Here is a 27,349-nt window from a genome sequence, read left to right on the forward strand (position 1 = left end):
CTTCAGATCATATTTCTGTATTTACTGCAGAACTAATAGCAATCTTACTAGCACTTCAGTGGATAGAAGAAATACAACCAACAAAGGCAGTGATATGCACAGATTCTCTTTCAGCACTAAACAGTTTGTCAAGTGGAAATTCATTAGCAAGACAAGACATGATAAATGAAGTAATGCAGAGTAGTATGGACAGTATGGACTTCTGGTAAATTTCGTGTGGGTACCATCACATATAGGTGTGAATGGAAATGAGGAGGCTGATCATTTGGCTAAACAGGCATTAAATCATTCACAAATAAACATTGAAGTGGCATTAAGTAAAACAGAAATAAAAGCGATAATAGCGAAAGAAATACAGGAAATATGGCCGAATGAATGGAAAGAAGGAACATTTACACTGCATACAAGAAAAAGTTGGTTCAGAGAGAAGAAGATTTGGAAACAGGAAAGAGGACGTTATAATTGCAAGAATGCGTATTGGTAATTGTTTATTAAATCAGTGCTTACATAGAATAGGAAATTGTGACAAATGTGGGTTAACAGAAACTGTAGAATATGTACTTATAGAATGTGAGGCTTATGAAAGAGAACGTTTCCAACTAAGTCAAGCTTTAAGGTATCTGGAAATAAATGATCTGTCACTCCAGGTTTTGTTAGGCGATGGATCTAAGCAATCAAGAATATATCGCGAATTCGTTATTTATTTAAAGGAAACAGGATTGATTAATAGGATGTAGGATACCGGGTTTGGGGTTAGGTTTTTTTTATTTATTAAATTGTAATTTTTATTTAAAAAATTTGTTTTTTTTTAAGGTAGCTCTTGTTTCTAAAGTTCCTATTCATTGTGCGCTTCACACTCCTTTCCAGTAGGAAACCTTTTAAGTTGGTTTGCCAACCGCCATTAAATCCTAAAAGAAGAAGAAGAAGAAGAAGAACCCAGTCCAGCCAAGCGGTGACGTAGCTTGTAGTGATGGGAAGTTCGGATCATTTTACCAACTCGGACCTTTGAGTCTCGTTCAGCAAAATGAACGAATCTTTTTTCGAGTCATTTCGTTCATTTTAACAAAATATAATTAAAATGTTACGTGTTACTTCCCTAACATGTCTACTACTTACGCAAACGTTGATCACACTACAAACAATACAAAACTGCAATAAGAAACAGAAAATATTAATTAATTGTTTACCTGGGTCTTCAGTCTCTTATCTGACAAGTCTTCGGGTTTGGGCTTATGGGGCTGTCACGTGATGAACGAACGACTCGGAAAAACCCGAAGACTCGAAACAAACTACTTGACTAATTCCAGTACAGAACCTATATGATGTTGCGCATGCGCGACTGAACGAATCACTCCCCGAGACGACTCGTTCTTCCCGAGTCACATTAAAGATTCGTTCAAAACGAACGAATCGTTCAAGAACGACCCAACACTAGTAGCTTGGTTGTACGCATGCGCAAAGATGCGGAAGCCGTGGGCAGGGTGTTCGTTCGAGTGAGAGCATATGGGCAGGTAAATAAAGCACCGAATATGAATCTATTTGTGCTGTATCACCACATTCACATGATATGTGAATATCCTGTCGTTGAACTGGATGATGCACTGCTTTTTTATTGCGTTGGTAACACCAGAACAATCCAAATTGAATCCACAATATTGTGATGAACCACACCACTGTAAATATTATAATTGTTTTGCGTTCTAGTTGTTACATATTATTTAGCATCTGTTTGTTTTACATTCTGAATGTGTTTAGAATATTTTTTGATCATTTCTAAGATTATGCCATAGTCATCTATAGTTATTCCTTTTGGAGTTTGATGTTTAAACAGTGCTGTACTGAAAGATGTAATATTTAGAACAACAAAGACACAATGTTCATGATCCTTCCATTCTGAACGGTCTGTAAACACTTAAAACACAATAGTCATCCATCATTCCATGACTTCATGTCTGCATGTTTTCTTGGTTGGCTCATCATTTGTGCTTGTGAATCATGCTGAAAACAAAGCGCTATACAGAAAGTGACACGTCTTGACTAAGTAGTATTTGATGAGTGAAAGTGCTGGAGAGACCAAATAATTATTTGATTTGTTATTGCATGAAAACGTATACTTTTTTCATTGGTGGTTTTGTGATTGATATGATTGTCTGATGTTTTCTCAGTGATCCTGTTTGTTCTCTTATGACCAGCCTCAGGCTCACCTTGTCCATAATGGCCCCGTCCTCATCCTCTTCTTTTTGCCGTTGCTGCTGTCCTTGCTCGCGGCTTTGCTCAAGATCTTCCACCTACACTTTGGTTCTGGGTCTGGGTTTTGTCACCTTGGGAATCAGTCGCATCCTATTACTAAAATTCTCGGCCAATGAAGGTGAAATAATATTACGCCACCACAGAACAACCTAATATATGATCATAATACAATCAATAGTTAACTTTACTTTTTGCAACTTGTATTTTAAAAACTGTTGCAACTAATTTTTTCTTACCTACAGAAAACAAATATGACTTTCTTCCTGCATCTGTGAATTTAATGGCAGAGGCCATCAAACTAGTATTTTGTTTAGTGATGTCAGTACGGGTGGTCATTCGAGGTGAGTCAGATTTGTTGTCTCAAAATTCCATTCTCATACCATACTCATAAACATATTAAGATAGTGTATATATACAGCCTGTTGAATTGTGATATATGTTAGTAGTACATGTTGTTTGTTATGGGACGAAAACTATTGCTTTTGTTTTCCAGAGGGCCGCTCTTATAAAGATTTGGGGTGTTCATCTGGTGCCTCTTTTCTCAACTACCTGAAATGGTCTGTTCCTGCATTCCTCTACTTCCTCGATAACCTCATAATCTTCTATGTGATGACCTATCTGCAACCTGTACGTTGAATTATTTAAAGTTATGGATAAATATTAGAAGAAAAATAACTCTTTGCATTTAATACTTTATATAAAAATAATCATTTTTCTTACAATTAGAGTAATTCAATTTCTATATTAAATAGATATATTTATAAACTACCTTTCAATGAATTGGGATCTGCAAGATTTTTAATGCTTTTTATAGAAGTTTATATTTTGCATTTATTTGATAAAAAATACAGTAAAAACAGTAATATTGTGAAATATTATCACAGTTTAAAATAACATTATTTTATTTTAATATATTTTTATTTTTTTATTAATGATAGCAAAGCTGAATTTCTTCAGCGTCATATGATCCTTCAGAAATCATTATAATATTCTGATTTGTTGCTCAGTAAACATTTGATCATATTATCATATTTTGAATGTTCAAAACAGTTGTGCTGCTTAATATTTTTGTGGGAACCATAATACATTCTTTGATGATTAGAAAGTTCATTTATTTAAAATAGAAATCTTTTGTAACATTATAAATGCATTTATTATCACTTTTGATCAACCTTCAGAGTACAATTATTAAATTATAAAAAATTGTCAGGCTACTTTACTGACCCCAAATGTATAAACTATAACATTCATATTTTTCTCATGTTTTAATAGGCCATGGCAGTATTGTTTTCCAACATTGTTATTTTGACAACAGCCATTCTCTTCCGAGTTGTTCTAAAGTAAGTACTGACATTTCTTGATATCTGTTTTCTATCATTATATTTTTGTCTGTTACTGACTTTCCATCTTTTGACCTGCAGGAGGCGCTTGTCTTGGGTGCAGTGGGCATCATTGATCATTTTGTTCCTGTCCATTGTGTCATTGACCACTGGCAGTGGTGACCATCATGCCATTGCTGTACATGGCCTCCACCCAGTCCACATTTCCACCCCTTCTAACAGCTGCTTAAAATACGCCCATCCCAAGCCAGAGCATCAGAACCATAATGAAACATACTGGAAACGTGAGATGTGGGACAGCCAGCTCATACACGGGCTGAACAGCTTCGGTCTGGGTTACATCCTACTGCTGCTGCAATGCTTCATCTCTGCACTGGCCAACATCTACAGTGAGAAGATCCTCAAGGAGGGGGAGCAGATGGAGAGCATCTTCATCCAAAACAGCAAGCTGTACATGTTCGGTTTGATCTTCAACAGCCTCACGCTTCTCCTGCACTCTGACTACCGTGACCTGACGCTACACTGCGGCCTCCTCTATGGACACAACATCTTCTCCATCGCACTGGTTTTCATCACAGCTGCCCTAGGCCTGTCGGTGGCCTTCATTCTCAAGTTCCGCGATAACATGTTCCATGTGCTTACGGGCCAGATCACCACGGTCATCGTCACTGCGCTCTCTCTCTTCCTGTTTGACTTTCATCCATCAATGGATTTCTTCCTGAAGGCACCTGTAGTACTGCTAGCCATTTTTATCTACCATAGCAGCAAACTGAAGGATCCAGAGTACGCACTACAGCAGGAGAGGCTCAGGGTCATCAATGGCGAGGTGTTTGAGAGGTCGAGAGGGGTAAGAGTCAAATATAGACTTGCCTCATTTTAAAAGGATGGTCACTTTGCATCTCAGCTGATCATTTATTTCATTTGAGTTATTCGTTTCCACCTTCATTTTTGAAGTACACTCTGAGTTTAAATAAGGAGCTCTTTGTAGAGGACATCTGGCAAACTATAATCCAATTAAGTAAGAATGAGTAAGAAACCTGAATTCCTTATAATGAAAACACATTTTGGAGGCGCAAAGCCCTACCTTGGATTACTGCATTATTTAGATCAAATATATTATACGGCAGGCAATTCCATTAGTGGCATGTTGTCACTTCTTATAGAACTCATTCTTGTGAGACGCAGCAGAATGGGAAAGAAGTTCACTTTGTATTTCTGATATTTTTCAGTCAGATTTTAAACCTCGACACAAGTTTTTGAAAGTTTTTAATGACATTTTAATGTCTACCGAAGCTGGTAATACTATGGCTTTAGTGCTGTTAGATCTCAGCTCTGCATTTGATTTTGTTGACCATGGTCTCTTTGCTGTCTCGCCTGAAGTGCTGAATTGGGGTTAGAGGCGCTGTACTCGACTGGTTTCGGCTGGTTTTGGTCCTTTCTGTCCAATAGAAGATTCTCAGTAAATATAGGAAAACACTCTTCTACTGTAGGGCATGTTACATGTGGTGTTCCTCAGGGTTCAACTTTGGCACTGTTCCTGTTTTCACTGTAGATGTTACCCATTGGTTCTATATTAAAGGAGAATTGGTGAGTCGTTTCATTGCTACGCTGATGATACTCAGCTTTACATACCATTTGTGCACAACGACAGGGTTGCCATAAATCAATTAATAGCCTGCTCCAGGAATTGAAAACATGGATAACCAATAATTTTCTACATCTGAACGATTACAAAACACAAATTGTTCTTTTTGGGCCTACTGAGAAAACTGATCTGAGTGCTATTGACTTGGGTTCTCTCACTCTATATCAGTCACTTGATGTCAAGGATCTGGGTTTTATTCTGGATAGTAACCTAAAGCTGAACAAACAAATCAACTGTTGTCAGCTCCAGCTTTTATCACCTTCGAAGACTAGCCAAAGTTAAACCCTTCTTAAGTAGGAAGAGTTTTGAGATTGTAATCCATAATTTTATTTCATCACGGCTTGATTATTGCAACTCGCTGTATCATGGGCTGCCTGTCTCATCTATTCATAGACTTCAATTGGTCCAAATCGCAGCTGCCCGTCTGCTCACTGTGCCTGAGTTTAAGTCTTTTAAAAACCTATTTGCACTCCTGTGCTTTTAACGTCTTGTGATTGTCTATTTTAATTTCGGTGATGGACCTATGCAATTTTGTACAGCACTTTGATCAACCAAGGTTGTTTTAAATGTTTTCTATAAATAAATTAAACTTAAACTTTAACTTCTTTGTAAAATCTTATTTTATACATACCTATATATACAGATGGATCAAAGTCTGGAGAACCAATATCAGCTGCATTTGTCCTTAATCATCATAAAAGTGGAATTAGAATTCCCAATCAGAGTTTAGGGTTTACCACTAAAGCCAATACTATCATTTTAGCATTAGACCATATAAAGACTACATATCAGAAAGATTTCCTAATAATAACGGATTCAAAGTCATGTTTTGCTTCCCTTTATTGATCACCCAGCACTTATCCAAATCTTATCCAAACTGCTGGAGCTGGAAACACAGAACTAATATCTATTTTCGGGTTGGGTTGGGTTTTGTTGGGACATTGTGGAATCCCAGGATACGAACATGCGTTCAGCGCTGCTGCTCAAGTGTTTTATACCATCCTCAGATCTTAAAACTACCAAAGTATCTTACATAATCAACAAATTGCAAAATGAATGAGTGTACAACAAACTGTATGAAATTAACCCTACTGTGGGTAAAAGTCACATCTTTATTAATAAATAATCGCAGTAATCTGATCTCAGATCATAAATACATAGCTAATGCCGAATAGGACAATCCAGAATCACGCACAAGTTCTTAGTATCAAATGAAGATCCACTGATATGCTCCTCATGCCATAGTCCAGTATCTCTTAAACATATTTTATTACATTGTGCTGGCTTAACTTCTTTTAGAAATGTAATTACTCTGTACACTTTCGAGTCAACACTGAATACATTTGAGAGTTTTTATCTGAAGCAATGTATTTGACCGTTGGACCATCGCTATTCCCTGCCTTTCAGGGTCTTGCTTAAGCACTACTTTTTAAACTTTTAAAAATGCTTTTATCAACGTTTTGATGGTCTGCATTCTTTTCCATTCTGCTGCCTCTCACATTTTTAAAATGCAAGGACGTGTTCAGTATGAACGGCCCCTACAATAATTTCAGGGACCTTCATTGGATAGCACCATCTATTATTTGTCTATAAAGATATATCTATAAAGTCACTAAAAGGTGTCCTGTTTTTCTGTACAACTACGGTGGTCTGAAAAGAATGTATGTAGTAATTCATGATTGTGTCTTACATTTTTATTTTAGGATGGGGAAGAGTTGGAGAGACTAACCAAGGCTAACACAGAGAGTGAATCTGAAGAATCTTTCTGAGTCAGTTTGAACCCATCTCTCTCTAATTATCATGTAAATATTCTGGAATCAGCCTGTGTATCTATGATGTATATGTATTATAATGAATGATGATTGTTTCAGTCACATGGAATGTCTGCGTGACATGCAAAGGGATCAAAGAGTTGTTCATTTTTTTCTCTTACAAACTGTGTAAAAAATTATGAGCATGTATCAAACTCAGGAGGGTTTGTGAAAGTATTATGTTCATTTTCATTGTTTGAACTATTCTTGGTTCCTTCATACAGTAGTTGACTGAAGGACAGAAAGTGAGAGTGCAGGTATTAAGGTAAGAGGAGCTTGTTTTTAATGTACTATTGTGCATGCACATGTCGTATATGTTGACAAATGATCTTAGAAAAATACTTGGATTTCTGCAATAATAAAATCCACTTTTTAATACTATATGCTGAAATATGTATAGTTTTTATTTAAATTCTTAAGCAACTGCCAATATATTACTGGCCAGCAGAAGGAGACAAAGCAAAGAAAAAGTCAAACTACATAATTTGACATTGCTTAAGCAGCTATTTGAAATGTTTAGGCTGTATCAACACAGTGCCTTCATAAAATAAGGGAGGAAAAATCTCAAGGATCACATACTGTAAGCACTTACAGTTCATCTAAAAACAAAGTTGACTTGCAATGTTTGGAACTTATTATATCCAAAGGCATGATAGCAATATATTTTTATTGAAATTAAAGCACAATTTATATGTTTATAAATAAGACATACAGCGACAGTGCTCTTTAAACATAGAGTAACAATATCAAAACAGTTCAACAAGAAAAAGCAGGTTGTGACCTTTAAAAACGATCACTTCGAATAGAGAAGACATCTAATAAATACAAATGTTTTGACAGATGTATAGCAGAGGAGATGCATCTTTAAAAATTAATAGCTCTATACGATAAATATAAAACCAGTTAAAAGGGAAGTTTTCAGTTATCTCCTACCTGACACTGCCTTACAAAGTGTAAACACTAATAACCATACCCCTAATGATAGCCATCCTGGTAACCCTCATGATAGCCATGGGGGTAGCCATAGCCACCGTACTCATCTTCTGGGCAGCGCATGCCTAGAGACTGCTGGATGGCCATTTCCTGTCTGCGAAGCTGCATGGAGTCAATCAAGTCATAGATGATGGCCATTGACCACATGGGGGACGGGTACCAGGACTTGACATTTCCGTCTTTTCCCACCAGCAGCATAGAGAAATACTCAGGGCTGATCTGGAAGTAGTTTCTAATGTCCCTCACTAGAGTGGCGGATATGCCCTCACGTTCTACTGTCGCACTTCCTGAAATGCATAAATGTGGGCGTCAGAAACAGTCGTGCAGCTGCATATAAACAACATATGGTGAAAATTGTGCCATTTGTTCACCACAAATGACTTACCAGTGATTAATAGGATACTGAACTTCAGATTATTTGATAGATTTGAGTTCAGTGTATAATGCAAAAACATTTTATTTGAAAAGGTTTGTTTTAGCCAATGTGCATGTCACCATTCATCATCATTGCAATTTAATGTTATATAAAACATAATTATACCTAATTGTTTTTACTGAAATAAAAAAAAATCATGCTTTTACGGTCCAGTTTTATTTTTACGCACTTTCTAAGAGAATACAGAATTAGTTTTTGTCCTCTTTTCAACTCTGTTGAATCTTCTGCCATTATATATTTAAGGGAGTTTTTCTTAAAGCATTTAATTTTGTTTCCACTTATACTGACCTTGTCAAGCTTAAAGTTAGTATATAGCGTATGAATTACTGTTCAAAAGTTAGGGGTCAGTGAGATTTTTTTTAATGTTTGTAAAAAATACAGTAAAACAAATATTGTAAAATATTATTAATTAAAAACACTTTTTTATAAAGTAGAATTTATTCAGAAATAATTCTAATATGCTGGGTTTTGTTTTGCTTTTTGCTCAAGAAACATTTCTTATTACCAATGTTGAAAATAGTTGCAGTGCTTGATATTTTTTGGAAACGGTGATACATTTTTTTCAGAATTGTTTGATGAATAGAAAGTTCCAAAGAACAGCATTTATTAAAAAAATATTTTGTAACATTACAAATTATTTTACTGTCACTTTTGATCAATATAATGCACCCTTGCTGAACAAAAATATAATTGTCTTATAAAATTGTACAATATAGTGTCTTTTTTCACAAATTATTATTAACCGCACAAAGCATTTCAATATTGATTAAATAATAATGTCCACCAAATCAGTGGTGGTTACTGTAGTGGTACTATATACCACTGAAAAATATGGCTTCTTGAACTGTCAAAATAAATAAATCAATACATAATTAAATAAAAATCTTTTGGTCTATCGGTCTACCATCTTTCTTTCCTTTAGAAAAACACATATACGCACATCTGATTTTAAATAAAGGGCTTTTTAACATAAATAGTATTACATAAATCTCTGACAGACAGAACATTTTCATAGAAACCAGATTTATTTTTATAAAGCCAACATGTTTCATCAGATACTGACTTTGCTTTCATCTTACATATGAGTCCTGCCTACGAAGACATCAATGTTAGCACTCTAAATACAGCTTATAGAATCACTTTTTGATCTTAATTTATCAGACAGACTGCTGATGCAGCCTTTCAAAACACACAGAAGCCTCAGTGCCAGTGAACCCAAAGCTGTCTGAAGTTTCAACAATGATGGAAAATATGTAAACACCTGAGCCCTTCTTCATTTCTGTCCTTCAAAATATTATTCCTGTGGGAACGGTTTGGTCATTTCTGAGCCTGTCCGGAGCTGGAGAGGCTGACTCATGCATGGAGGGGCCTGAAACCAGAGGATACTGGCTGCTTTTGACTGACAGAAAAAAAAGCAGCCAATGTCAACACCACCGCACTCATCTAATGTGCTGATTAACCCTTAATGCACTAACTAAACACCTGGTTGCTGTGAGAGTTACAGGTATGCTTGCATATTTTCAAATAGACTTCAAGAATTTGTCTACTACAAGTGAAAATTGCTTAATATGTTTACTAAGACCCCAATAAGCAAGCATCTGAGTCAGCTGATATTTCAACTGCTTTTTAAACCATTGCTACAAGTGTTTACATATCTGTTAAAAGGTTGTCTCGCACCTCAAAGTCTAGACAACATTTTAGGAGTTTACTGGTAAGTCTCACTTCCCAGAAGTGTAGCTTTTTTGCTAGTGTTTCAGCAGCAGTGGTCTTACCATTGATGGGGTAAAGCTCCAACACTCCTCCCATGTCCATCAGCTCTGTCCCCACCAACTTCAGTACTGATACATGGCGAAGACCTGCAAATCCACCAACACACAAACAATTTTTCTCAAATTTGAATGCCACCCTGAAATGTTCCCCTGTTGACATTTAGGCCATTTAAGCGCATGATTGTGGCTTACAGATGGTTGTTAATGGAATATGTGGGGGATGTATTAATAAACAAAGCTGTTTCTCAAGTCATTTAAGTTTGAATTGACAGCCAAATTCAAATCCGCTGTGGTAACTGATGTCAGTTTAAATGGAGAAGAAAGCCAGTTTGCCACATAATAATAATTATTTTTTATAGAACTGAGTAAAGTTGTGACGTCAGTTCGTAAGCTAATTTTCTAAGAGCTCTCTCTGGTCATTTCTGAACGTTTTTTGGAATAGCAGTTTACAGTTTATGAGTAAATTAAGGCACGTGGTAAACATTATTTCAGGAGACTTTCACATTTTGTTCTACAACATAAATTACACAGTCATACATCAAATGTGAATTCTGTAGCCTTTTAAATTGCTATTCACTAGTTTATTCACAACTAGGAACATCTCTTTATGATTTCCACAGGCATTTCATGTGAAATTTGACCATAAGGTCACTGGATGGGGTCAACACTTAGACCAACAGGTATGGAATTGGCTGGCAAACAATGACTTATAAATATAATATTTGAATGTCAATAGGGTTCACCTACTCTATGCAAAGCTATATAATATAATATATATATATATATTTATATATACATATGGGCAGAGTCCTACCCAATAATGCAATGTGCATTTATGTGCCATCAGTGACATCTGAAGGTGTAGTTATTATTATTCTTACCCAGGTTGCACGCTTGACTGGTCAGTGCATAGAGCTGTTGCTGATAGGCCCATTCCTCATCATTTGGTGCAGATATGACAAATAACCTGCGTCTCCAGCGGAACCTAAAATCGAGTAGCCCAAAGTTATTAGAACAATAGATTGCTTATAAGATTCCCAGCAAATCACAGCACCATTTCAATGGAAAATACCTGGAAAGGAAGTTCTCCAATGATCTTGGCTTGTCTTCTTTTTTACATGTCACCCCATCACGTTTCTGTTGTTCCATCTCTCTGATGCGTGATGAAAACGTGTCGATATAATCAAACACAGCCTTCATCGCAATTGGCACTTCATAATATTGCTGGAAATAAAGAGATATATGAAAAAGCTTCATAGAGGGTTGTATTACTAGTAAGGGGATTTTCTCAGTAGGTTTTGAGTAGCCAAGAATGCTGAACCTCAAATTATGTGTCAGATCGACAGAGCTGTGAAAAATTCTTGACATTTTTCTACAAACCACAACAAATATGCTGTTCAAGCAAGAATGCAATCCAAAACGCAACGTCCAATATCACATTATTGAACGAGAGAGGACCAGGCCTGGATTCTATTTTGTGTTTTGTGTGCAGCAGTCGTCCGCGAGGGGCTGCCGCTTTACTTTCATTTTGTGTTTGTTTATTTTATTAAAGTCTTTAAATGTTCGCTGGTTCCTGCCTCCTTCTTCCCGTGACTACGAACTGTGGTACATTGGTGCCGAAACCCGGGAGGAACGAGGGACACGCTGCCAGAGATCCCTCGCCGCTGTGGTGAGTCCGCGGTGTCATCATGCATGGAGGAGCAGTCTGCCACCATGGAGGCTCGAGGCGGTGGGCTGGAGTGAGTTGCCGGGGGGGGGCGGACGAACTCGCTGCCAGCCGCTGTGGAGGGACGGCTGCCGTCCGTGAGGGAGCGGAGGAGTCGCCGCCGTTCGCCTGAGGCTGTTCGCCTGCTGCCATCCGGGGAGGAGCAGGGAATGGGGGACTCCTGCCGGCTGCCCAAACCTGGAGGAGCCGCCGCCGTCCACTGAGGGCTGTCCAGTGCCGCTGCCTGGCATCGCGGAAGAGTTTACCCAGCTGGTGGAGGGCCGAGCGGTAGTGTGTCTGGGAACCGGAACAAGATTTTTTTTTTTGTCTCTCCTCATCCTTCCGTCTCCTTTGCTCTCACCTTGTCTGTCTGTCCTTACCCCCAGGTACGCCGCGGCCGCTGTGATCGGGCCGGTGGAGTAAATGCTAATGCGCGACACCTGCGCCACTCACCGGTCTCAAGTCCCACGGAGGAGCTCCGGAAGGATAAAAGGAGGAGTGACGACAGTGTTGGACGAAAGAGGACCAGGCCTGGATTTTATTTTGTGTTTTGTGTGCGGCAGTCGTCCGCGAGGGGCTGCCGCTTTATTTTCATTTTGTGTTTATTTTATTAAAGTCTTTAAATGTTCACCGGTTCCCGCCTCCTTCTTCCCGACCTACGAACGTTGTTACACTCTGCAATACAAGAGACAGATAAAAACAGAGCAACTTATGTGAAAGTCCCTCTTTGCTCTGTGGAAACTCTGTGTGTGCGTAAGACAGCATGGGAAGACGCGGCCAACCCAAAGTATTTGTTTTCCTTTCTGCAAAATCCAAAGAATTTCTCACTCTAATTTCCAGTGGACAACAAAAAAGACGGTTTAAGGCATTCCAATTTCAGCATGGGAGGTAAACTACAATTAAAAACCAATCAAAGCAAAGACAAAATGCTATTTCTCCCTCTAAACATGTGGTTTTCTTTAAATAAGCTCTTTGTTTATCTCTCAAGGCAAGAATATACAAGGAGGCTTTAGGCATATGTCCTTCTTGTCTCACACTATATAAACGACAACTATCTTAATATAAAACAAATAAATACAATTTTTAAATAATAATGATAAAATGAAATCCCCAGAGTTACATCATAGGCATTACAAACGGAAAATGAGTGATTAGGTTTAGCCTCAGCAGCGCTCCTAATTATATATCCCTACCATAGCCACAGCACAAGACATTTAATTGTGGTTTAGGATGATCATACAGTCAGTCATGTTTCCTTTTCTAGTACCTCTGATGCTGCACTAAAACCAGTCAGAGTGAGCTGGGAGGCTATAAATGCTCAGAACATGCCAGGCTGATATATGCCTTCATAGAGAGCCTTATGTGTTCACTTAGCTGCCTTTAACAGAGAGAGATGTTTATGAGCACCTGTTTTGCTTCCATTTTTCCATCCTGCGGCAGTGAAAGGGACCCCTCACAGAGAACTATGTGATGCAGACCAGACTGATGAGTGTATGGAATAAAAGTCAAACCAGTGACTCATGGATGATGTCTGGATGATGATGATGATGATGATATCATTGTTAAACCGTTCCAGAGCATTTTATCCTAATGCTTCTATAATCTAACTGTGTGACATCTGCTAAATTAACAACAGTGACAACCAAGGATGCACAACATTTTGAATTAGCTTGAATTAACATTCTTAATTCTGAATGGCTAACAACACTGGTGACAACAGATAGGTAGGAAGAATTAAAGCTAAATTTCAGGTAAAAATCTGGTCTTAATCATTTTAACATGTCTGAGGGAGTAAGCCTTTTGAATTACTCCAACAATACTCAATGTTTTTGAATTCAAGCCATAGGCTTCCCTGCTTTTGGAGCAGTTCCACAACAACACTGACAATGAAGAAATTGTGAGAATGTAGATTATAGTATGCTTTACCAATCTACCCACCCTGCAAAACTGGCTCATCTGCCAACAACTGACTGCTGTTTCTGAGCTTAAACTCCCCAGTCAGGATATCAGCTACAAAGGAAACAGACATTTTACCATGTCTTGGATAATAAACTAGAGAGAATATTCTGCCAGGGTAGACTCTCTGCACTCTTCCATTTGATTCATCTAGCAACATTCTGTGACACTTGAACAAGTACCATTCACTCCATTCTCAGACCAAACTTCAAGTTCCTTCGCTGTTAGGTTCTGTGTCATATGAGGTCATAATCTGGAAAAGTGCTTCCCTAACTCACACTAACTAACTCAAAAGTGCCAACTGTTGGATAAAAGGCACTTTTTGTTTGGCATACAATTAAAAACTCTTAATCTCCAGCATAGGGAAATAGCTTGTCTTTATCATATCCATCTTCAGCCTAATCATTCATAGCTCCATGTCACAACTAGTAAAGCTCTCAAAGAACAGGAAACAGTTGTTCTTTTTCATGAACATTGCAGGATTTTATAATAGGTGGTCTGAGTTCAGTTTGGCTCAGTGGAAATGGATGGAATGTTTTGACCGGAACTTCCATAACCTGGGTTTAAATGTCCATATGTCAAAACATGACATGGATTCTCAGCAGTGGTTGTTTAAGAATGAGGAAAGCAAAACAATAGAAAAAGATAACAGGAAAAAAGCAGGCAGTGATGAAAACACATTCTCCTATAATTTTCAAAGAGTTATTTTAATGTTTTTTTGGTTGTTTGAATAATATAAAGTATATAGTTGATATACTGCATATATATATTGTTTCCAACAAGTTGAAAGTGGCTTACCAAGTTGGTAATGATCTATTTTCATGGTGCTGTTTGTAAGCGTGCCGAAGATGGTGATGATAGAGACCTTCCTGATGGCCATCTCACACACATGTTCCAAGTATTCATCCCTTTGCTGAACATACATATTGTTCTCCTCTGTTGGAGAGGTGATCAACTGAAGTAAAGAGTTTGAAACAGAAGAACAGTAATTAATAATATAATACAGAAATCCACATTTCTAATTCATCAGACTACTTACAAAGCTACTCACAATTAGTCTCCTTTTGGTTTCAAAATAGTCCAAAAATGTTGTCAGAGTTCCTTTAGGTGACAGCGGTGGCGGTGGTCTTTTTGTTAGTTTCTGATAATCTTCTTTCTCATGGATCTTTGAATCTTTCTTTCCATTTTTTTTACCACCCTTTCCCCTCCTCTCTGTCTTATCCGTCTTGTCTTTTTTCTTCTTTTTATTCATCCTGCCCTTGCCTTTCTTGGTGGGCACAATTTTTTCCTCCTTCTCTTCAGGATAGACGTCAGTGGGCTCACCAACATCATATTTCACTTCGTATGCAATTTCCTTATTGCCATTTTTTTTCTTTGTAGGCCTAACATTAGGCGGTTTGTGTTGTGTAGGCGTAATGCTGGTACGCTTGTGGTTGTATTCTTTTTTATCTGTGTGGTTGTCCCTGTATTTTGCTGTGTCAGCTTTGGTGTAGATGGGAACTGTTGTGGGTGAGGTTGTCTGGTATCTGTCCCTACTGTAATAGTAAGGCTCAGTGGTGGTCTTGTGGGCTGGGATCCATTGTGGGGTAGTATGAGCTCTGGTCGTCCTTGGAGTGGTGGTGGTCCGCACTGTGGTTGTGGTCGGCAGCGTTGTTGTCATCGTTGTAGTGGTGGATCGGGTTGTATTTGAGGGACGTGTGGTGGTGGTGGTAATTGCTTTGGTAGTGGTGGTAATGGTCGTTGGTCTCATTGGAGTTGGAGTAGTTGTTGTAGTCGGTCTTCGGATGGGTTTCCGCATCTCTTTTCTCCTCTCCATTGGTGGATCCACTTGGGAATAAGTGATGGGGACACCCTCAACCACCTGCCCCTCCACTCCAGCCCCTTTACACTTCTGCACAAAGCCTTTCTGCCTGACTTTCTCCATTTTGCGAATGGGCGACTGGTCAATAACTTCGTACATTGCTTCCAGTCTGACAGGGTATGGGTAGCGCTCCTCAACCTGAAGCGTCTTCTTAAGTAGGACCATCCCAAACTTTCCTTTCTCTATTTTAAGAAAGTTCATGAGCCTGGGAATAATAGTCGTATCTAACAGCTCTTCCATTACCTTGCCTTCGTTAGTAATGCGTCTGATTTTCCCACCCAATTCCCCTTCTTGGTGAAACATGACAATCTGATGCACGTGCCGCTCTGCCAATTCGCAGTAAACGTCTGGTTTGAGAAGACTCATCATCAGTCTGAAGTAACCATCAGAGTCGTGAGGTGCGGAAATAACCAGCAGGCGGTTTTTCCCTGCAAATGACGCCAGTAAGTCACAGCAGCCTCCGTATCCTCTGTCGAGCGCACGGGACCAACCCATGTAACTCAGGGGTGCCAGTGCGCAGAGATTTACTCCTGCAATCAGAGTGAACCTTAACCTTAAAACAGTCTTACAAACCCTTTCAAGACCCTTTTCATAAATATAAAGGTAGCAATATTTATAAATAATAAATATAGCAAGTGTGATATTATAAAGATAACATGAAAAGTCTTTTCTTTTCTTTTTTCACTGCTCTAAATCCAAAGAAAAATCTTACTAGGCTATATTATCTGGAAAGAAAGTATGGTTGGCTGAGTATATTTTCCCTTACCCACTATTGTAATGTTATGTATGAACCTGAAGAGAAACATTTTCAGTAAATGTTGTTTCCAAATAGTTTTAAAGAAAATAGTGGCCGATAAGCAAGCTAAAGGTAACAATGGCGAAAAGAAACTAAATACAATTGTACAAAACACAAACATTGAGAAGAGAATATTCTTTGATGCATATAGTATATATTTGATACATACATACATGTGTAGCGGATCAGCTCATGGGAAATATGAATAATTAACCATAACTAGTTATAATTAACTATTCATATTTTAGATCCACTGTAGATATTTAGCTGACCACTCAGGGTCAACCGTCTTGTCAATTCTAAGAACGTTAATTTCCTGGTTAAAGGAAATAACCTTCTTACTGCACAATTCTATAAGTTTGTAACGTAAATCTGCATGATTATTGACTCCGGTTATGAGCAAACAATGAACACGTCAAGTGTGATACAAATAAGGTTTTATTAACTACATAAACACCTAAACTAGTCTAACATACTACATAAACACACAAAGCCGGTCTAACATACACATACACACACACACACACACACACACAGATGGGTTCGTCCAATGAGGAAGGCTGAAATCCCAAGCGGGAGGTTGGAAATACTGAGGATTTTGTCTGTAAGCATGGTATTTTGCATATGTAATTCACTTGAGTGTTGCTGCAGAAATTAGTAATGATTCTTAGAACATCCATATGTTGCAGAGGTATCAGCATGTAATATGCACTCTCAGTTAGATCATCCGAAGACGAATTCATAGATACTAGACATGGTAGAGTTACTTATATGAATGAGTGGTTTATCGTAAGCATGAATAAAAATAGTCTATAATACAACAGATTAAATACAAAACAGCAATAATACACACAATGGCCTGAAGAAAATGTGTGTTCATTCAAAGAAAAGGTTTTCCTATGAATTAATTAGTAGAACAGTCCATTTCTCCTGTGCATTTTTACCCCTTGTTTCTGGAGAAAGCAGAATGAGAGCCGGCTCGCATTCCACAAGGTTGTAAATGTATCGGGTTACCATGAAACCAGGGTCTTGTTCGGCGTCCTGGGGTGTTACAAAGTATTTGTGAAATCTAGCTAACAAAATATATATTGTGTGTTGGAGTGGTCCAGACGCTACACATGCATTCATATATATATATATATATATATATATATAAATTGCTTAACTTAAGATTTTGTAACATCGTTAATTTATTATGTCATTTTTATGGATTGATACATTACACAGATATTTAACGACTGGCAACCCATAGAAATATCATGAAAACCAGTAAATTTTGTAGTCTTGGGTCATATCTCATTCAGAAAAAAGAAAATAGCTTTAATGCAAATCTAAACAGAATTAGGATCACTTAATCATCTACACATTTCAGAATATTTTATAACATACGGATTTTACATTCACAATTTTTGTTCAGTACTGTAGACTAGAGCCTGTTCAGGCCAATACAGTGCATTTTTGTCATCACAACATTTGAATAAAACATCACATACTTTTGGCTAACAAGTCACAGACCTTAATTAGTTAGTTTAGTTTTAACATGCTAATGTTATCTTAAGTATCCAGACTATAGGTTAAAATACTAACTAAACAATCTCAGACTTCAACAATGGAGTTGTGTAATGTGAAATTAAAATCACACATAGGCTCCTGACATCTATACTCAGCACATGTTTAGCTCCGTCCCTTAAAATGGACCCAAACTTACCAACTTACTGAATGATGCTGAGCAGAATCCAGGGGGTATGTGACAGTGGAATATCTCACCCTGTAAAAGATTATTACATTAACTATATTAAACCCCCAAATTCTTCTCAGCAGTTGTTAATCTAGTTACATTATGCCTCTTGCAAAAGTGAAACTCGATAATTATTATTACTCAATTTATCAGATAGCAAGATCCCATATGTTTTTAGTAAAATTGTACACATTTCATTCCATATGCAAAGTTACTTTCTAGTTTTGTCTGATTTAATAACATCTGAATGTACGTAATGATCACTCTAAGCTTGCTCCAAATCTGTTCTTTTTACTGCCATTTTTCTACTGCTTAAAAGTCCAGTTTCTTTCTTACCTGTTACTTTTGTGTTTTACTTTCTTAACAGATGCCTCAATGTTAGCAGCACATGCTCAAGCATTTTTTCTAGCCCACAATCCTCTATTCCCCTTCATACTTGCTTTTTGACACATGTGTCTCTTAATACAGTGCATCAGTCTGTAATTAAATCAGTTTGTGTAAACAGTTACAAAAGATCACATCATATAAACGAAGCCCTTTAAATGATGAGAAGCTCTGAAATGAGCAATTAAACTTAGAATCCATATCACTATACATCTCTATGCCAGTATTAGACATATTTATTATAGGCTCAGATGGAATCAGCAGACTTTTCACACATTTTCTGCACTGATATGGGGGAAATCTGTGGAACTGTGAGAAATGGCAATCAAAATCCAAAACATAAAATTCAAAAGGATTGAATAACGAGCAAGGGGTGGAGGATGTGCACAACCTTGTAAATGATGACCATACTCATTTTTTTTGTTGTTGAATATTTTGAGTTTTACATACACAGATTGTGTGTGGGCTCGCTATACAGTACCATTCATCTAAACAGAGCTGGGGCATAATTTTAAATAATTAAAACAGACACTGGAGAATCATATGTCTTTTACAACAACATAATGTAAATAACTAAATGGCAGCAAACAAAAATGAGGGATATGAGGATTGGAAGCTAAAATTCATCAAACATCCAGATCCTGATACAAGGAGACACTGGCAATGTCCCTACAGTTCTACAGATCTGTAATTGGAAATTGCAGTAATGGTGTCCAGAACCCACAGTCCCCTGTTTGATAGAAAAGACTGGATGCAGTTAAGTTGAGAATGGATGAAAGCCATTATCTTTTTAAAATATTTTTTATGAACACATATTCCAATCTAAGATTCTACTGTATTATTATTTTAATTTATTTATTGTAATTAATTGGACATTTCAGTTCTGCCTAAATGTGATTATTTCTAATACTACTGTTTAGAATACATTTTCTATTACCCCGCTCAAGCATTTTTGCACTTCACTTTAGTCTCTGCATAGGGGTGGGGATTTTCAATAACTATTTTTGCAGCTTACATAGTTACACCATTAGGTGGCGCTAAGTGACTGTCCTTATGAGTGAGTTATTTAATTAAAAAGTTATGTATTAAAAGGGATAGTTCACCCAAAAGAGTGTTATTTTAATATCATTTTATTATAGTTTTGTTGATATTTTGAATTAGATTTTTCTAATTTTATTTAAAGTTTTGTTGTGTATTTTTGTCATTTTTATTAGTTTTTTTATATGTCTATATACTAAAATTTTATTTCAGTTAATATATATTTTATTTCAAGTCATGAAACATTTTTTTTATGGTTTTAGTTTAGTTAACGATAATAACCCGGGCCTGACCCAAAATTGTGTAGAATGTATAATAATTTACTCACTCATGTCATTCCAAAGTTGTATGAATTTCTTTCTTATGGTTTGGGCCCCACAGACTTTCATTGTAGGGTCATTGTATATGATAGTTGAGTACAAAGTAGGGGAACATGATCCAGACTCGATCCAGATCAGACTCAAACCATGGGTTTTCCTGAGTCACAGCTCTCACATGTCATGTGTACAGTCCACTGCACTACAGCTCTGGCTGTGACATATTAATTTCATTGAAATATGTTGTTAATCATATTAAAATAGTAATAGTGGTGATTGCCTTAACAAGCTGCTTAATGTTTCTACTGTAGCTCAGCTACTCAAGCTTGGTACTATCAATGCCAAAATTATTGGTTTGATTCCCAGGAAAAACATATAATGTTCACTTTGGAAAAATGTGTCTGGCAAACGCATACATTTTAGAGATGTTGGACGCCCAGTCTGTTTAATTTTTTGATTAAGAATCTGCTTTCAGAGTTCTGAAGAAATCTTATACTGTACTCCAGCTCTGCTCCAGACAGTTTTCAACCTCTGAGTTAGTCCACATTATTGGGTTTATTCATAATATGATCCAGACCATCATGGATTTGACCAGATAAAGCACTTTTTTTTGCTTATGAAATAATAGAGGTTGTTTTAACAGTGTTTTAGATTAATAGCTCACAGAGAGCTTGTCAAAAATCCTTTACAAACAAACTAATCTACTTTGTTTAAAGAGAAAAATTATAATTGCATGTAATTTCAGATGTCATTCATTAGGGGTTATGTGTTTCAACTTGGGTTGAAGTTCTTTTATGCTTTCATTTCATTCCTAACTGAATTTAAAGCGTTTACATCTCTCACACACTTTTAAAAAATTATAATTCAAAGATCTTATTATTTGTTGTTTATTTGATGTAGTCTACTCAGCCCTCAACATCAAATTCATCCCCCAGAATGATGCTTGAAGAAGGGTAGCCAGTTATTTTATATTAAACCTTTAAGGAGCCAGCTCTGACTTTAGTGTTTGAATAAGTCATTACACATTAAGGCATTAGAACAACATTCTGTGCGCAGCTCCAGGCAGGACTGACCCACCTCTCCCACTCCTCGCCCCCACACATTCACATCTCTCCCAGTTTCCTCTCCCTTTTCGCAATTGCAATACACACACATGCACCCACAAACACAAACAAACAAACACACACACACACACAAAGAAAAGGTTAATGTTAGCATTTAATAGGCTGTGTCTGCACATTTTTACTTACCTGTTAAGTGTACTTTCTGCTCTTTCTTGACAATTTGAAGTCAATATGTTAGCAGCTAGCAGATCTTCAGCTTAGCTGTTTAGAGCTGTTTTTCAATAGCAGTCTGATCAAATAACGAGTTAGTAAAGAAATTAAATTACCGGTAAGAGATGAATCACACTGTAAGGTCAAGTCAAGTGCACTACAGCTTAACTTTTGAAAATAAAGTTACATATACTTTTATTAAAAGTGACTTACATTGCTTTCGCGCTATTTCATTAATACACAAAACAAAACCGCGACCTTGATGTTGCTATTTATAATTTTTATGATAATTTGTGGTGCTTTTATGTAGCTAAATTCTCAGTCACTATTCATTATCATTGCAAAGTCATATGGGTTTGGAATGACATAAGTAAATGTTTTTTTTTAAGAGGAAAGTTTATTAAACTTCAAATTCCATTTAATTAAAATAAAAAGTCTGCATTCGTCATTTTGAAGAATATACTCCTTCCATTAAGCCATTAAACACAGCCTCTTGCTGTTTTGCTTATGAGTGATGCTTTGGTGTTATACATGTGTTTGTGAAACAAAATATTCAGCCAGGAGTGATGGAACGCTGTAGCATTTTTTTTGTATATCCATTGTTCAACACATTTCTGCAGGCTGGAATAGAGATGAAACACGCAGCTGAATTGTGCAGCTTGTACTGTATCTGTATCTGTCTGCCTGCCTGTCTATCTATCTACTCAGTGCACAAAACAAACATTATATGCCATCATTATTGTCATTTATATTTACAACAATTTATTTAGCAGATTTTATTCACAGTAACCGATATACATAATATAATTAATCACAGTGATAAAACAAGCAGCATAACACAAGTTGTTGCATCAAAATATAACTACTCAGTTTTCATCATTATTGCTGCTTAATAGTTCCTCCCTCTCCTTTTTATTTTACCAGTTATTTTTTTATAATAAATATAATGATGTAAAATTAAAACAACTGACACCACTTTCTACTCCTATACAATTGCCAAATGATCCCACTTCAAAAACACATTTACTCATCAGAGAAATTCCTTCATGAGAAGAAAGCACTCAGACATGTGTCTTTGACTGTTAGCGTTAGGGATGGTCTGTTGTAGTTCTCTAATAAGAACCATCAGGGGTGGTTTTGTCTTGTGGGCTTCAGACAGACCTGTGGGTGTTTGTTCCATGAGTACAGTGGACCAGAGCTTTCAGGTTTGTGCTGACACACCCATCAACAAAAGCAGATCTGGTGGGTTACAAACACAAGCATTATTGTGCTATCGCTAAAATATTAGCTGTAAATATTTTGAAAACTACTTGACACTGAGAATGGTTTTGTTGCAGCAAAATGATGCTTGTTTATGATGGTGGTCCTTTGGATATCACTGGGAGGGACTTCAGAACAGGAAGTTTCACTCAATTGAGAATGTTTCCAGTCAATTTAGGCAATTCGAATCGCATTAGGACTTATTACTTTTATTTTGATTAAAACAAACTATTGATTATTGAGGCTAATGTTAAAGGTTAGCAGTGCTGCGGGTGAGACATCTATGGATTTGTGAAGCAATAAAAACGTTACTAAGAGCCAGTGTAATTGATTTCTCATGGACAGAACCTTGAGGAACATCTGTTCTTTATTTCCTCAGAATCAGAATGATGTGCATGATATCTGGAGTGCAGAGCTGACTTAGACTTTATATTCAAGACAAACAGAACCTAATATCATTGGATGTCAGAACAAGTGGAAAAAAGACATTCTAGACACAATTTCTTTTATAAACCTTTCCCCTTTTCTTTTGTTTTTCCCCACTAGTTTGCAATATTTAGGGTTTCTTTTCATTTATAGAACAAAAAAATAACCATAAAGCACCTGAGTGAATGAACAGTGTCTCAGTGTTACAAGTACGAGGTTTCTCTCCAAGTGCTCAAACCAAATTACATACCACATCTCCTGGTTTTGTCAGTGGGTGCTATTTCCCACGACCATAAGAATAACTGTTGATGATAATGCTGAGTTTCCTTGCTACCATGCAGTGGTTTATTCCCTATGCTGACATCACTAAATCACATGTAATTTCAGATGTCATTCATTAGGGATTATGTGTTTCAACTTGAATTTCTTTTATGCTTTTATTTCATTCCAAACTGATTTTAAAGCGTTTACCTCTCTCTCACACTTTAAAAAATTATAATTCAAAGATGTCAAAAATAGATCAATTTACTCGCCATAAAAGTGTAGTCACATTTACTTTTGTTTGACAATTTTTTCAATAATCTCAGTAGGAATCCATGCTGTCTGGAAGTTTACTTGAGGTCAAATGATTTCCCCACTCAGATTCTGGACAGACTGTGATGGATTCGATCTTCTATTGCAGCCTTTGAATTGGGACACAGCTAATATCATTGATATCAAAATTGATATCATTCTTGGTTTAAACTATCCATAAATACAATTTCTAGCATTATCTTAATCAAATGTCATTGGTATTAAAGAATTTGATTTGTTACACTAATTTGTAAAACTCACTTTTTATCTGTACAGACATTTGTCAGCACTGTTGAAGAGCTTAAACAAAGCATGCATGATTGCATAATGACAGAATGACAAAGGCTAAATGATCTAACAGACCTCTTCTATGGAAACTTCATTAGGTCAGCTCACGGGCCTATTGGCAGTAAAAGCCAGAATAGAACAATATAGCAAGCCAATATAGAACATTTCTTTCATTTTTTGTGAATCAGGGAAAGTATGAGAATTTCCACTTTAAATGATAAATAGCGGTCTCTAACCCAAACAAAATGGAGATGTGGTTATTAAAAAGAGAGGAATAAGGTGGGAATGATTATAATAAGGTTTCAGCAAGAGGGACATTTTTTGTCACACATAAATTAATGCAGATTCCCTTGGGTAAATAATATTAAATCGAAGAATACAGGAAGACATAAAAATAAGTTATAATCAATTCCATGCACATGTCAGAAGTTACTAATGCTCCCTTAAGTGCTTGAGTTGTCCACTGTCTGCTGGAGCAAAATATACATGCAAACCTCTTCTAACATAAAGAAACAGTCAACTGCTGATGAATTTGTGCTCTTGCCATGGATAAATAATGCAAAAACTTCAGTAAATTGATCCCATATTCAAGTATGTTTGCAAAAATACGTGATGATTTTAATTTTGTGGAACGGTCTCACAAAATCAAGTGTGCTAACATTTAAGGTCCAAGAAGCTCCACAGATTTCTTCTTTTAAAAAATGTAAAACACATAAGCTCGTTCATAAAATCCAGAGAGCAATAAATGCAAAAAAATAAAAGATAATAGAAGATTGATAGCAGATGAATAAAACAAATCAATGTAAAAAAAGTTTTATTTATTTTAATAGAAACTGTGGATTTTTTAAATTATTATTATAAATTTTGTATAGCTTGACTCCACAAGCACAAGTATTTACTAATATAAAATGCTATGACATCTCCCACTGGACCACTGGAAAACTAATAAAAGAATTTTGTGGAACTTGTTCTATGGTCAATACATTTTTACATGTATGGTCAATACAATTTTATTGTATATTTTAAGAAAATTAAAATTCTGATCTGAAGGTGGATAAATTTATATGCACTATACTATACAGACACCATGAGCAATATGTTCAAAAATCCAGTGACTATTGCACTATGAATGGTGACTTTAAATGGTGACATGTGTGCCACTAATTTGTTAACTGAGTGCCGTTTATTTCTGTTTGTCACACTCTCACGGAAGCCTCTAAAATATGCCCTCTTGCGCCACACTGGATTGTTATGTTCATTTTTGAAAACATATGTTTTTAATAAGTTATTAGGTAAGAAAGTTTGGGCTGTGAGTGTGTGCAGTTTACATTGTTGAACAAAACGTCAAAGTATCGCCACATTATGTTTACCACAGGCTTTATTTTAATCATAAATTGAAAAACCCCATAGGGAAATCTCAAAGGAACCTGTGGCAAATTACACTTCTGGGTTCTGACGTCATAGGAATAAATACAAAACTAGAGCCAAGCTAAAACTGAAATGAGACATTAGTAATAAATAGTATAGTGAATAAATGAAATAATCATAACTAAAAGACATATGAAAGCACATATTTCTGTACATTTCGAAATAAGGTGCAGATTAATATGAATATAATTTAATTAAAAACATGTCTCCACGTACTATTCAATAAAATTGTAGTGCATTTACTCTATTAAATAACAGCAGAGTGAGCGAGTTTTTGGATATGGTAAGATTAAACTTATTTTAGTGAATAAAGTACCACATTTCAGCTATTGTTTTGTTAGGGTGGGTACACAAAATGTTACTTTATCCTTTCTTCTAGAAAATCCTCAATCTATATGCTTCGTAACAGATTCATGTGGCCGTAAACATTTTATTTTAACGTGGCTTTAAGCACTATGCATCGTTAAAAGTTTCACTTTCACTGCGACTAAGCCGGTAAATGTGGTGTTTGTTTACATGGAATAATCATATGAGTTTACCTTATGGTGTGAACCCAGAGCTATCAGTAGGAAAGCGATAAAACGAGCATCTTCCATCCGACTTGTGTTGCATTTCGGGGCAAAGCAAAAAACTTTCGAACGACAATATAAAATACGGGAAACTATTAATTGGTTATTCTACAATTAATTGTACTATAAATTATACACTACGATTGGAAAATACTGTAAATTGATCAACTGTTCGGCGTGATGACGTTTAATGTCTCCGACAGTGCCTGTAGTCCCATTTAGCAACTTGTTGTTAGCAACCGTCTTTTTTAAGAAATGTAACAGCTTAAAAAAAATCACAAGTGGGATGTAACTGGTGTGTTTTATGTCGTAGAATAAAATGTGAAAGTATCTTGAGCTTGTGTGAACCACGGATCTTAGTTTAGGGGATTTAACCAAACTCCCATTCAAAAAAACCATTGACTCTGATGATGGAACCGGAAGTGCTAAAATGCTAACTCGCTTCCGGGTTTTTGCCTACAAAGTGACATCATAGTTCCACAACTCTATCAGGAGATAAGAGGGTCTGTATTACTTACTACTGGAGAAAGTGTAACGGTCAACTTGGATCACGTGTGCCTTGATAACCAATCACATTATAGCCTTGATGTCATTGAATTTCATTTAGAGTGGTGCGACACTCAATCACCGTTTACCATAGGAATGAATGAGAAGTGTCGTAATCTGAATCCCACCTGTCACAAAAAGTCTGTGACTTAAAATGAGTCTAAAAATAGTTTAATCAAAAACTATTGTTTAGTGTAAAACATGTTGAAGATTAGCCGATAGGCTGTCGATTCATAAAATGATAAGCTGTTTCCTCAAAAAAAGCTGTTTATTCAGTGTAGTGAAGCCTCTCCTCCATTGACATATTGTACATTCAAACAAAATGGCCTCTGGTCTCCTTTCCCACATACTGCCAAAGTGGAAGTGTTAGCTTTAGCCGTTACGCTTTTTTGGCTAAAGGTTGCAGGCTTGCCTTCCAGTGGCTTTATTTACATACATTTCTCTTCTTCGCTGGTCATAACAGCTCAGAACTGGCTCTGCGTATGAATGAAACATACACTAGACAACTCACCAGTGAATGCTTATCGGGATTGTTTTGTAGTCAGATATGGATATGATCAGGGCTCGATTTGAGGGGGGATGCTGGGGGATAGCACCCCCCTTGTTGAAAAAAAAGCATCCCCTCTCTAAAACCACCATTCCCCTTACCATCCCCTTTAGATTAATATTATGTAAAACTTGTCATGCAAATGAAATGTTAAAATTCTCTACATATGATAATTTGCAAACTAAAAACCAATGATTGGCCAATCAGAACTCAATACTGTATGAGCTGCACACAAGTCGAAGCAAGTTCATAATTTTTCGTGCAAAATGGTTCAAGCGCAACTTTTGGAGCTCTTAAAAAAAGACAACAGAAGATATGAAAGATATTCCCTTGAGATAACATTATTGTGCTGTATGTGTGACTGTGAGGGATGGAGAGACGATACTGAGAAATGACATT

General features: G+C 36.6%; 1 protein-coding gene and 1 pseudogene across 4 annotated transcripts; one reads left to right on the top strand and one right to left on the bottom strand.

The window, feature by feature from the left end:
• The first annotated feature begins 1,442 nt into the window (after positions 1–1,442).
• Positions 1,443–7,529, top strand: LOC107595814 (probable UDP-sugar transporter protein SLC35A5). 4 transcript variants are annotated; one of them, XM_016286364.1, is made up of 7 exons: positions 1,443–1,507; positions 2,166–2,368; positions 2,493–2,591; positions 2,744–2,877; positions 3,523–3,590; positions 3,672–4,437; positions 6,939–7,529. In XM_016286364.1, the coding sequence occupies exons 1-7, from the start codon at positions 1,452–1,454 to the stop codon at positions 7,002–7,004; spliced, it is 1,392 nt and encodes a 463-aa protein (XP_016141850.1). In that variant the 5' UTR covers positions 1,443–1,451; the 3' UTR covers positions 7,005–7,529. The 4 variants fall into 4 exon arrangements, with proteins under 4 accessions (XP_016141850.1, XP_016141852.1, XP_016141851.1 ...); XM_016286366.1 differs by having other exon boundaries at positions 1,450–1,511; positions 2,193–2,368; positions 6,939–7,525; XM_016286365.1 differs by having other exon boundaries at positions 1,452–1,511; positions 6,939–7,526.
• Positions 7,530–7,756: 227 nt separating this feature from the next.
• On the bottom strand, positions 7,757–16,261 carry LOC107595868 (coiled-coil domain-containing protein 80-like; annotated as a pseudogene).
• Between the last annotated feature and the right edge of the window lie 11,088 nt (positions 16,262–27,349).

Source organism: Sinocyclocheilus grahami, unplaced genomic scaffold, assembly GCF_001515645.1.
Source record: "Sinocyclocheilus grahami isolate Dianchi unplaced genomic scaffold, SAMN03320097.WGS_v1.1 scaffold209.1, whole genome shotgun sequence".
Lineage (NCBI taxonomy): Eukaryota > Metazoa > Chordata > Actinopteri > Cypriniformes > Cyprinidae > Sinocyclocheilus > Sinocyclocheilus grahami.

Excerpts from the sequence above, each read along its gene's own strand:
- LOC107595814 (XM_016286364.1), top strand. The coding sequence starts at position 1,452 with ATGCGCAAAGATGCGGAAGCCGTGGGCAGGGTGTTCGTTCGAGTGAGA. Across the intron at positions 1,508-2,165 it reads GTTCGAGTGAGAGCATATGG|TGATCCTGTTTGTTCTCTTA; the intron begins GCAGGTAAATAA and ends ATGTTTTCTCAG. Across the intron at positions 2,369-2,492 it reads AAAATTCTCGGCCAATGAAG|AAAACAAATATGACTTTCTT; the intron begins GTGAAATAATAT and ends TCTTACCTACAG.